The sequence below is a fragment of the Oncorhynchus kisutch genome, linkage group LG4, assembly GCF_002021735.2.
Source record: "Oncorhynchus kisutch isolate 150728-3 linkage group LG4, Okis_V2, whole genome shotgun sequence".
Classification (NCBI taxonomy): Eukaryota; Metazoa; Chordata; class Actinopteri; order Salmoniformes; family Salmonidae; genus Oncorhynchus; species Oncorhynchus kisutch.
The window spans coordinates 7,807,039-7,819,348 of NC_034177.2; the positions used below are offsets into that span (position 1 = coordinate 7,807,039).

Sequence of the window (12,310 nt, forward strand, 5' to 3'; positions counted from 1 at the left end):
TTAACAAATATCTTGTTTCAGCCCTCCACCCCTTCATCTATTATGTATTTTATCCCTCCTTTTAAGTTTTCTATCTATCCATTATCCTTCTTTATCCCTCCTTTAGTTTTCTATCTATCATTATCCTTCTTTATCCCTCCTTTAGTTTTCTATCTATCCATTATCCTTCTTTATCCCTCCTTTAGTTTTCTATCTATCCATTATCCTTCTTTATCCCTCCTTTAGTTTTCTATCTATCCATTATCCTTCTTTATCCCTCCTTTAGTTTTCTATCTATCCATTATCCTTCTTTATCCCTCCTTTAGTTTTCTATCTATCATTATCCTTCTTTATCCCTCCTTTAGTTTTCTATCTATCCATTATCCTTCTTTATCCCTCCTTTAGTTTTCTATCTATCCATTATCCTTCTTTATCCCTCCTTTAGTTTTCTATCTATCCATTATCCTTCTTTATCCCTCCTTTAGTTTTCTATCTATCATTATCCTTCTTTATCCCTCCTTTAGTTTTCTATCTATCCATTATCCTTCTTTATCCCTCCTTTAGTTTTCTATTTATCATTATCCTTCTTTATCCCTCCTTTAGTTTTCTATCTATCCATTATCCTTCTTTATCCCTCCTTTAGTTTTCTATCTATCATTATCCTTCTTTATCCCTCCTTTAGTTTTCTATCTATCCATTATCCTTCTTTATCCCTCCTTTAGTTTTCTATCTATCCATTATCCTTCTTTATCCCTCCTTTAGTTTTCTATCTATCATTATCCTTCTTTATCCCTCCAGGCATACATTATTTCTTTAATCCATACATCCGTTATTCTTCTCATCATTTTATTCGTAGATTAGGTTTTGACACGCTCAAAAAATAAATTTGCCCAATTACCATTTGTGTTAAAAATAATTAAAAAAGGGGGGAGTGGGGGGGTTATGGATCTAAAATAGTAATTTATTTGTGTCACAGTAGTTCAATGAGCTTGTGTTTCAGTTAGTGTGGAATAATGCATCATTTCTCAGCTGCTTCATTGACTCCAATCGATGACGTGTGTGTGTGTGTGTAGGTCCATCCAGAAGCTGGAGGAGATGAATGTGGGAATGGACAATGTGGGAGAGGGGGGGGTCCAGTCTGTGAGCCAGCAGTGTAACGGGACCCCTGGACCCAACTCTAGTACCCACACCCAAGAGACAGGCCCTCTCAGGGACAAGCCGGGGGGGGTCAGCAGTACCCCTCTTATGGCAGGGTCTCAGGGCATGCCCTCCTTCAACGAGTCCCCTGTCCAGAACACTCAGAGGTGAGAGGTCACGAAGAGGGCCAGACTAGAATCTGTTTTTTCCTAAAATGCTTCCTGTGGTTAAGGAACATACTAGGATCCACCGGGACCCTCAAGGTTTTCCTTGTGGTCACTAGGGGTGGAAAGTTTGGCAACCACTGTTCTAAACAATATACAGACACTATGGTCCCCTTGTTTGGGAGGATTTGAAGTAAGTCCACTGGTACACAATAACATAAACTCTGTGTGTTTTGATTCCCTCGGTGATCAAAGAAACAGGGCCACTCTGCCTACTCTTCAGGATGATTCGGGCGGCTCCCCAATGCGCAACAATTCTCAGAAGGTAGGCTTCCAGTGGACTGAGAGACTAACCCTGAGTGGACCTCCCCTCTGAACCTGGTTCCTCTCTAGGTATCTTCATCGTAGGGAGTTTGTCCACTCACTCCTACTGAGTATAGTCCAGGTTACTGAGAATAACTTTGTGACAATTACTTATAAAGTGCCTTCAGAAAGTATTCACACTCTGACTTTTTTCTACATTTTGTGTTACAGCAGTGAATTTCAAAGACACATTCAACCACAAATACCAGGGAGGTTTTCCAATGCCTTGCTAAGAAGGGTACCTATTGGTAGATAGTTTACCAAACATTGAATATCCCTTTGAGCACGGTGAAGTTATTAATTACACTTTGGATGGTGAGGAAGGAAAACGCTCAAGAATTTCACTGAGGCCAATGGTGACTTTAAATCAGTTTAATGGCTGTGATAGGAGAAACTGAGGAAGGAAGTCTGTACAGAATACAATATCCCAAAATACGCATCCTGTTTGCAACCAGGCACTAAAGTAATACTGCAAGAAATGTGGGAAGCGATTTAACTTTTTTTGTGTTTGTTTGGGGCAAATCCAAAACAGCACATTACTGAGTACCATTCTCCATATTTTCAAGCATAGTGGTGGCTGCATCATGTTATGGGTATGCTTGTAATTGTTAAGGACTGGGGAGTTTTTCAGGAGAAAACATTAACTGAATGGAGTTAAGCACAGGCAAAATCCTAAAGGAAAACCTGGTTCAGCCTGCTTTCCATCAGACACTGGGAGATTAATTCACCTTTCAGCAGGACAATAACCTAAAACACAAGGCCAAATCTACACTGAAGTTGCTTACCAAGAAGACAGTGAATGTTCCTGAGTGGCCGAGTTAGTTTTGACATAAATCTGCTTGAAAATCTATGGCAAGACATGCAGATTTTTGTCTAGCAATGATCAACAACCAATTTGACAGAGGTTGAAGAATTTAGAAAATAATAATGGGCCAATGCTGTACAATCCAGATGTGGAAATCTCTTAGAGATTTACCCTGAAAGACTCAAAGCTGTAATCTCTGTGGACGTTGCTCCTACAAAGTATTGACTCAGGGGTGTGAATACTTATGTAAATTAGATATTTCTGTATGTTCAATAAATTTGCTAAAATTCCCAAAAAAATGGGATATTGTGTGTAGATGGGTGAGAAAATACATGTAATCCTGGCTGTAACACAACAAAATGTGGTATGGATACTTTCTGAAGGCATTGTATAAAAAGGTTTTAAAAATCTAATTGATTCATAATGGATTCATGTGTGTTCAGATGGAGAAGTCCAAGGCCCAGTTTGTGGCAGTGAACAGTCTGGAGGACACGCAGGCGTTGCGCGCTGTGGCCTTTCACCCCACGGGGGCGCTGTACGCCGTGGGCTCCAACTCCAAAACCCTGCGCGTCTGTGCTTACCCAGACTCCCTCAACACAAGGTAACGAACTACCTGTACTCAGACCGGTCCCAAAACTAACAAAGTTCCTACCCCAAATGGCCACAAACCGCTGGTCCTGGAGAACTACAGGGTGTGGCCACAAACCCCTGGTCCTAGAGAACTACAGGGTGTGGCCACAAACCCCTGGTCCTAGAGAACTACAGGGTGTGGCCACAAACCCCTGGTCCTAGAGAACTACAGGGTGTGGCCACAAACCCCTGGTCCTGGAGAACTACAGGGTGTGGCCACAAACCCCTGGTCCTGGAGAACTACAGGGTGTGGCCACAAACCCCTGGTCCTGGAGAACTACAGGGTGTGGCCACAAACCCCTGGTCCTGGAGAACTACAGGGTGTGGCCACAAACCCCTGGTCCTGGAGAACTACAGGGTGTGGCCACAAACCCCTGGTCCTGGAGAACTACAAGGTGTGGCCACAAACCCCTGGTCCTAGAGAACTACAGGGTGTGCAGGTGTTTGGTCCAGCCTAGTGTTGACATGCCTGATTCACAGATTAGGTGTATTAGTGCTGGGCTAGAACAAATGCCTGCTACTTACTGTTTCTCTCAAAGACCAACAAGTGTTTGGAAAGAACCAGGTTTTATGCAAAACAGATGAAGCTTTCTGAAGCCCATTGGCTGTTTAATTGTTGTATGTTTTCTCCCCTTGATTTGTCTCCCTCTAGTGGGTCAGGCCCAGTCAAGCAGCCGGTGGTGCGCTTCAGAAGGAACAAGCATCACAAGGGTTCCATCTACTGTGTGGCCTGGAGTCACTGTGGACAACTGCTGGCCACAGGCTCCAATGATAAATATGTCAAAGTGCTGCCCTTCAACGCAGAAACCTGCAATGCCACAGGTATGTGTGTGTGTGTTATTTTTCATGTGTCTGCATTTGTCATCTTTAAAAAAAAAATGTTTATTAACCTCCTATTTAACTAGGCAAGTCAGTTATGAACAAATTCTTATTTTCAATGACGGCCTAGGAACAGTGGGTTAACTGCCTTGTTCAGGGGCAGAACGACCGATTTTTCCCTTGTCAGCTCGGTGATTCAATCTTGCAACCTTTGGATTAACAAGTCCAACGCTCTAACAACTAGGCTACACTGCCTGCCGTTTTTGACTGAGGGTGTGTGTGTGTGTGCAGGGCCAGACCTGGAGTTCAGTATGCATGACGGCACCATCAGAGACCTGGCGTTCATGGAGGGTCCTGAGAGTGGAGGATCCATCCTGATCAGCGCCGGAGCCGGAGACTGTAACATCTACACCACTGACTGTCAGAGAGGACAGGGGCTGCACGCTCTCAGTGGGCATACAGGTGTGTGTATGTACAAACACACACACACACACACACACAGTCCACTTGAACAAGCACTTAACTATTAACACTTAACCAGAGAGATTATAATGTAATAATAATAATATCAGACTAATCAAATTCCAAATGCTTCATTTAGACAGTATCCAATTTGTATTTATTTGACTTAACCTTTAGTTAACCAGGAAGGGCTCATTGAGATTAAAATGTCTTTTTCAAGAGCGCCCTGGCCAAGATAGGCAGCACCAAGTCATTACAAACAAATTACAGACAGACAACATGAAAAACTACAAGTAATCTAGTAAAAAACATTTGAATTCACAAGAGTATAAAACAGCAAATTAAAAGCATTGACAGGTCAGGGAATCAGCCTCAAAATCCTTCATCAGTGATTTAAAAACACCAATCAGGACAAGTTCTTCCAGTTTAAAAGTATTTTGTAAGGCGTTCCAAGACGATGGCGCAGAGGACGAAAAAGCCCTTTTACCAGATTCAGTTGGGACATTTGGAACAGTTAGGAGGATATAAAGTCCAGCGAACGAAGAAAGTACCCACCACATTTCTGAACAATACAAATGCACAAATAAAAAGGTAATAAACCCAAAATGGCTTTGTAAATAAAAGTATACCAGTGACTGAGCCTGACGAGGATAAGCTTCAATTGACACAAGGTATGTTGAACAGTATAAAAAGCAGTTTGCATGTTCTGGAAAGCTTTTGTAAGAGACGAGGCACAACAGTAAATAACAGTATCATCAGCATAAATGTGAAGTTGTGCATTTTGGACATTTTGTCTAAATCATTTATATAAATAGTGAATAAGAGAGGACAAAGTACAGAGCCTTGGGGCACACCATTACAGACAGACAATTTAACAGACCATCAAATTGAGTACACTGAGTTCTATCCGACAGATAGTTAGCAAACCATGCAACTGCATGCTCCGAAAGACCTCCACTCGACAATCTCTGCCTTAGTATAGCATGATCAACTGTATCAAACGCCTTAGAGAGATCAATAAAAAGTGAGACACAGTGCTGTTTTTTGTCAAGGGCTTCAGTGATATTTAAAACCTTCATGGCTGCTGTAATTGTGCTATGCTTCTTCCTGAAGCCCGATTGGTACATTGATAAAATAGAGTTACTAAATAAAAACTATTTTAGCTGTTCACTTACAAGGGTTTCAAGTATTTTCACCAGGGGTGAGCGCTTTGAGATTGGCCTATAATTATTTAAGAGTTTGATCTCCCCCTTTTTAAAAGTCGTAGGACAAATGCTGATTTCCAGATTTTCAGAATTTCATTTACATTCCAGGGTTAGATTGAACAGAGATGTAAGTGGTTCAGCTATGAAATCAGCTGCCAGATTTAAAAAGCAGGGATCCAAAAGATCAGGACCTGCAGGCTTTCTCTGATCTAAGGATTTTCAGGGATTTATGTACCACCTGCACTGAGAATGGCAAAAAGCTAAAAGTTTGACCAGCTCTCACTGGTTCATCCACACGGGGTTGTACAGAGACAGAGGACACTGAATCAAACAGCCTACCAGATGATACAAAGTGCTCATTGAAACAATTCAGCATTTCAGTTTTGTCATATATAGCAACAGAGTCCTTCAAAACACATGACGGTAATTCATTAACAATATGACGTTTATACTGTATCCATGTGTCCTTCTCCCAGGCCACATCCTGTCTCTGTACACGTGGGGTGGCTGGATGATCGCCACGGGCTCCCAGGATAAGACTGTCCGCTTCTGGGACCTGAGAGTCCCCAGCTGTGTGAGGGTGGTGGGGACAGCCCTGCATGGCTCTGGTAGGCATTCTGCTAGTCCCTGTCAATATGACTGGCACACCAGGCAACTGGTCCGACTGGATAAGAGTTGGAGATGACATGGTGATAAGCATCCGTTTTAAAACTCTGTTTCTGCCCAGTCTTCTTCATCTACCTGGGCAAGACTGAGCCGAAGGCTGGAAAATATGTCTGTGTAATGATACAGTTTACCCACAAGGGGGCACTGATAGTATTGTCAGTGGACTAACATTCACCTTAGCCTTAAATGTTACAAATGGGTTGAGTTCAATAGGGTGAAGATGTTGAGCTTATAACAGAACTTGTCCAATAAGAACATACATTTGTGTTTCCTGTTGCAAAGTGTTTTTCTACGTCGTGCCCTAATGGACAGACCCTTGTTGTTTGTTCTCAGGCAGTGCAGTGGCCTCTGTAGCTGTTGACCCCAGCGCTCGTCTCTTGGCAACGGGACAAGAGGACTGCAGCTGCATGCTCTATGACATCAGAGGAGGCCGGATGGTGCAGACGTACCGCCCACACACCAGCGACCTGCGCTCTGTCCGTTTCTCTCCCGGGGCACACTATCTGCTCACGGGTTCCTACGACAACAAAGTCATCATCACTGACCTGCAAGGTACCGCCTGGTCCGCGCGCATACACAAACCCAACAAGGTGCCGCCTGGTCCGCGCGCACACACAAACCCAACAAGGTACCGCCTGGTCCGCTCACACAAACTCAACAAGGTACCGCCTGGTCCGCTCACGCGCACACAAACCCACCAAGGTACCCTCTGGTCCGCTCGCGCACACACACAAACCCAACAAGGTACCGCCTGGTCCGCGAGCACACACAAACCCAACAAGGTACCGCCTGGTCCGCGCGCACACACAAACCCAACAAGGTACCGCCTGGTCCGCTCGCGCACACACAAACCCAACAAGGTACCGCCTGGTCCGCTCGCGCACACACAAACCCAACAAGGTACTGCCTGGTCCGCTCGCGCACACACAAACCCAACAAGGTAACGCCTGGTCCGCACTCACACACAAACCCAACAAGGTACCGCCTGGTCCGCTCGCTCACACACACCCAACAAGGTCGGCAGCGAGGGCGGCAGCGTAGCCTAGTGGTTAGAGCGTTGGACTAGTAACCGGAAGGTTGCGAGTTCAAACCCCCGAGCTGACAAGGTACAAATCTGTCGTTCTGCCCCTGAACAGGCAGTTAACCCATTGTTCCCAGGCCGTCATTGAAAATAAGAATATGTTCTTAACTGACTTGCCTGGTTAAATAAAGGTAAAATAAAAATAAAATAAAAAGGTACCGCCTGGTCCGCACTCACACACAAACCCAACAAGGTACCGCCTGGTCCGCTCGCTCACACACACCCAACAAGGTACCGCCTGATCCGCGAACACACAAGTGCTTTATATACTGTGTAACACAACTACTTTCTCTATTGTGAAGACCTTTGTTTGATTTACTTGTAGTTTTTTTTTTTTGTCTTGACTGCTTTGCTCATGTAGTCAGATGTTGACATCATCATCATCCTGACTGCCCCCCCCCCCCGGTCTCTACATGGCTCTGAAGTGTGCACTGAAGTGTGTGCACTTTCCCACTCATTCTCATGGATTTGACAAGGGTGCAAACTCCCCAGGTGAAAGCTTTCAAATAGATGACGGGGCATGTGTTCGTGCACACTTCAGGAGATGAGTGAAGAATGGTGATGTAGCCCTACAGTTAGTGTGGAGGCCACGTGCCTCATGGTGATGTAGCCCTACAGTTAGTGTGGAGGCCACGTGCCTCATGGTGTGTGTGTGTGTGTGTTAATGAATCACCAGGTGACCTGACGAAGCAGCTTCCTCTGACGGTGGCGGCGGAGCACGGTGACAAGGTCATCCAATGTAGGTGGCACACGCACGACCTCTCCTTCCTGTCCTCCTCTGCAGACAGGACAGTCAAACTCTGGGCTCAGTGTCCATGACACTGCTGGCTGGCACTGGGAACACTGGAAACCACAGCTCTTAAATCTGGTGTTACTGGGAACACTAGCCACCACAACGAGCACAACACACAGTCCACATCCGTGGACATACCTGCCCCTTTACCCCTCCGCAAGGCTCTTAGAGGTGTGTGCTACATGTATAGTAATGCTGTGTCATTTATTCTTTAGCATCTGTGCCTCTTGCTAACAGTAGAGCTATACAAAACCACCTTCATTTGACTGTAATGATACGGCGACACCTCTATAGTCCTGTTGAAAATAATATACTCATCAAATGCATCATAGTCTACACTACGCTTAAAGCACACCACAGTCCCCCCTGTTGTTTTCATATCGTCCAGTTTTTAGTTAGCTGTTCTGACGGATGCAGAATGCCTTATTTAGTCCATTCAAACCACATTATGTGAATCATATGGTGCCTTGGGTAAAAGCTTTTTGAATTTTGAATGTGCGGTGTACATTTTCAGCTTCAAGATGGATGCAAGAAAGGAGGCCTTTCATTTCTAGAGCTTTATCTTGACATGTTCTTATTTAATAACAGCTTGTAAATGTTTTAGGATTAAAATCATCTTGACATAAATTGTTGTTGGTAGTACTTATGCCACTTATCAAAGATCTCAAACTTGGAAATACATGGCGTTCTTGAAGTATAAGATAATTGTATCATATGTTGTTGGAGGATTGTGTTTGGAATTTCATCTGCGTGTGGATTTTTGTAAATGAATTGTATAAATATTTAATGGGGGTATCTTTTATGTAATATTGTAACAATTATTGTTAATGACATTTTAATGAACAGTATTTCAGTTGAGCTGCAGCTTGCTTGGATGGTAAATGATAAAGAGGGACCTTTTTATGGTTGTTTTTTGGACAGCAATTATGACTGATGGAAAAAGCACTTGCCCATCTGTGAATGGGAATATATGGAGCGATGTTAGTGCTATCGGAAATTAAATACCGATACATTGTTTTTGGTGGCACTTAATATCATCACGCCATGGGAATATATGGAGCGATGTTAGTGCTATCGGAAATTAAATACCGATACATTGTTTTTGGTGGCACTAATATCATCACGCCATGGGGATAGGCAGGGGGTTTTAACTGTACTGTTAAATGTGAAGCCTAAAGCTAAAAGGTTTTTATAAACACACACATAGGAATACATACTAGAGGAGATGAACTTTGTCATGTAGCGTATTAAATCAACACTGCACATTTGGAGCACTTAGCTGTGTCAAAAGTAGGACGGTGTGTCAGTTTCAATGCACAAGTAGTTCAAGGGTATAATAGTTAGTTTTTTTTTGGTGTACTTAAGATCAATTAAATGCAACTACGACATCAAATTTTCTCTCTTGCATTGATTGCAGTTCAGTTAGTTGGTCACTTGACATGTACACTGCCTTCAGAGAGTATTCACACCCCTTGAATATGTTTTTTTTTTACACATTTTGTTGTTACAGCCTGAATTTTAAATGGATTACATGTCGTTTCCCCCCCCCCCCATTGGCCTACACACACCCCCATAATGGCAAAGTGAAATGAATTAAAAAGTTGACATTTCTTGAGTCAATAAGTATTCAACCCCCTTTTTGTTATGGCCTAAATAAGTTCAGGAGTAAAACATTTGCTTAGCAAGTCATATAATAAGTTGCATGGACTCACTCTGTGTGCAGTAATAGTGTTTTAACATGAGGTAGTCGTTTAAAAAATCATCTCTGTACCCCACACATATAATTAATTACCTGTAAGGTCCCTCAGTCGAGCAGTGAGTTTCAACCACAAAGACCAGGGAGGTTTTTCCAATGCCTTGCTAAAGGACACCTATGGGTAGATGGGGAAATATTTTTTTAAAGCAGACATTGAATATCCCTTTGAGCATGGTGAAGTTATTCATTACACTTTGGATAGTGTATTAATATACATCGGCACTACCACGATACAGGTGTCCTACCTAACTCAGTTGCCGGAGAGGAAGGAAACCGCTCAAGAATTTCACCTTGAGGCCAATGGTAACTTTAAAACAGTCACTGAGTTTCATGACTGTGATAGAAAACTGAGGATGGATCAACAACATTGTAGTTACTCCACAATACTAACCTATTTGACAGAGTGAAAAGAAGGAAGTCTGTACAGAATTAAAATATATATATATATATATATATATATTTTTGCAATAAGGCACTAAAGTAAAACTGCAAAACAATCATTCCGAACCTGGATTAGGCTACATTGGGATATGATATGCTGCTTTGTGTGTAGGAATATGCCTGTAATCACTGCCAAAGGTGATTCTAACACGTATTGAATCGGGGTTGAATACTTATCTAATCAATATATATATATATTCGTGTTTTTTATTTTATTTTATTTTTACAAATGTTAGAATTTTTATTACACTTTGACAGAGTATTTTGTGTAGGTCATTGACAAAAAATTACAAATCCATTTTAATCTCACTTTGTAAAAATATGTTGAAAAAAGTCCAGGGTTGTGAATACTTTCTGAATGCAGTATGCAACGATTACATTTGTTTTATTTCTTTAAAAATATATATTTTTTTCCCCCTTTTTTAATATTACATAGTATTTTGTGTAGATTATTGAGGGGGGTGGGGAAAAGACAAATCCATTTTAATCCTTTTGTATGTAAACACAAAATGTGAAGAAATCCAAGGGGTCTGAATACTTTTGTATGTAAACACAAAATGTGAAGAAATCCAAGGGGTCTGAATACTTTTGCATGTAAACACAAAATGTGAAGAAATCCAAGGGGTCTGAATACTTTTGCAAGGCACTGTATTTGTTAAAACAGCTTTCCATACCCCTCAATAATAGAGCTGTTAACAAGATAACCAAGCAAGACACAATTACTAACACCATTTTGTGATGCATTTGTGGCTCATTTGGATTGTCAAATCTAGACCATCTCAGGGGCAGTTGTCACAGTCTGTATAAAACCTGGATCGATGGCTTGACGCCAGGTAAAAATGTGCGATGAGGAGGAAGTTGGTCCCTAAATTCCTGGACGGAAGTAATGTTTCAACCATCAGGAGGAGTTTATTAATCTCCCATGTCAGAATTCAAAAGCAGCCACCAGTAGTATCAATAGAGATTGAATGGGAGTGGTTTTACGAGTCCATTTTGCACGTTCCAAAAATCGTATTGTGGTGAGCACAATCATATATTCAAGATGTGACATGTAAAGCATGATCGATTCAATATGAATTTACTTCTAACGCCTTTATCTATACGTGTTGTTCATTGATTGAAGGCTATTTGAGAAGAAACACAGGAAGAACGATAGATATACCGTTGTTTAGAAATAATAGAATGCTCGATCGATAGCGTGAACATGAAAGACAAAATGGTTCTTAGATGCGATTAGCCCAAGAGATGGTACATCACACTTCATCGTCGGCTACTGCTGTTGGTCTTGGTTCTTCCAGGAAAAGCATGTTGTCAATATTGTGTTGAATAGTAGAGATTGACAAAAAGCCATGTAATACAGCAATGGGCTAATCGTACAGGTATCAACACACATCAACTGTCATGTTCAGTGATTGATGCAAAGGATGATATACCTAGAACCAAATTTGTGACCCACACACACACACACACCATTTTATTTGTTTATTCATTCTTGTTGTTGGACATCAAATTCTGTAAAATCACCAGGATTTAGGAAATCTTTTCCCAAGTATCCCCACGCATAAATAAAGAGGCATGTCATATCCCAACGTAGCCTAATCAAGGTTTGGAATGATTCTGTTTTTGTCAAATACTATACCTGTTTGTTTGATTCTTGCGGCCAATTTTCAGTGTGCAAATGATTTATAACTGTGTTCCGGCCCCCGTCCATCCACTCAAGGAAACATCAACCCTGAGAGTTATTGGTGTGTTTTCAAAAAACGTGCAAAGTCTCTCTTCTTTGCAGTAAAGGTTGGTACACATAAGAGCCCCGACACCAGTAGAAATCCACTTTTTGGAGCTGAAAGATGATGACCAGGAGGTTACCCATGATGTTGCACAATGATTTAAGTCAATAAATCTTTGTGTTAGTCAAAGTATGATATATTTTGGGGGCGTGACAAATCCAAACTGCCCACTTGCGTATCTTTTCCTATGATATGACATACAAATTATTTTGAGCCTACATT

At 42.0% G+C, this 12,310-nt stretch overlaps 1 protein-coding gene across 1 annotated transcript in view; it reads left to right on the forward strand.

The window, feature by feature from the left end:
• LOC109888505 (WD repeat-containing protein 47-like) overlaps positions 1 to 9,586 on the forward strand; it is a 33,954-nt gene extending 24,368 nt beyond the window's left edge. Inside the window, 8 exon segments of the mRNA XM_020479677.2 lie at positions 1,053 to 1,283; positions 1,536 to 1,605; positions 2,892 to 3,049; positions 3,731 to 3,900; positions 4,189 to 4,359; positions 6,041 to 6,172; positions 6,564 to 6,782; positions 7,988 to 9,586. Coding sequence (XP_020335266.2) covers positions 1,053 to 1,283; positions 1,536 to 1,605; positions 2,892 to 3,049; positions 3,731 to 3,900; positions 4,189 to 4,359; positions 6,041 to 6,172; positions 6,564 to 6,782; positions 7,988 to 8,130 — 1,294 coding nt within the window. The 3' untranslated portion in view covers positions 8,131 to 9,586.
• The last annotated feature ends 2,724 nt before the right edge of the window (positions 9,587 to 12,310 follow it).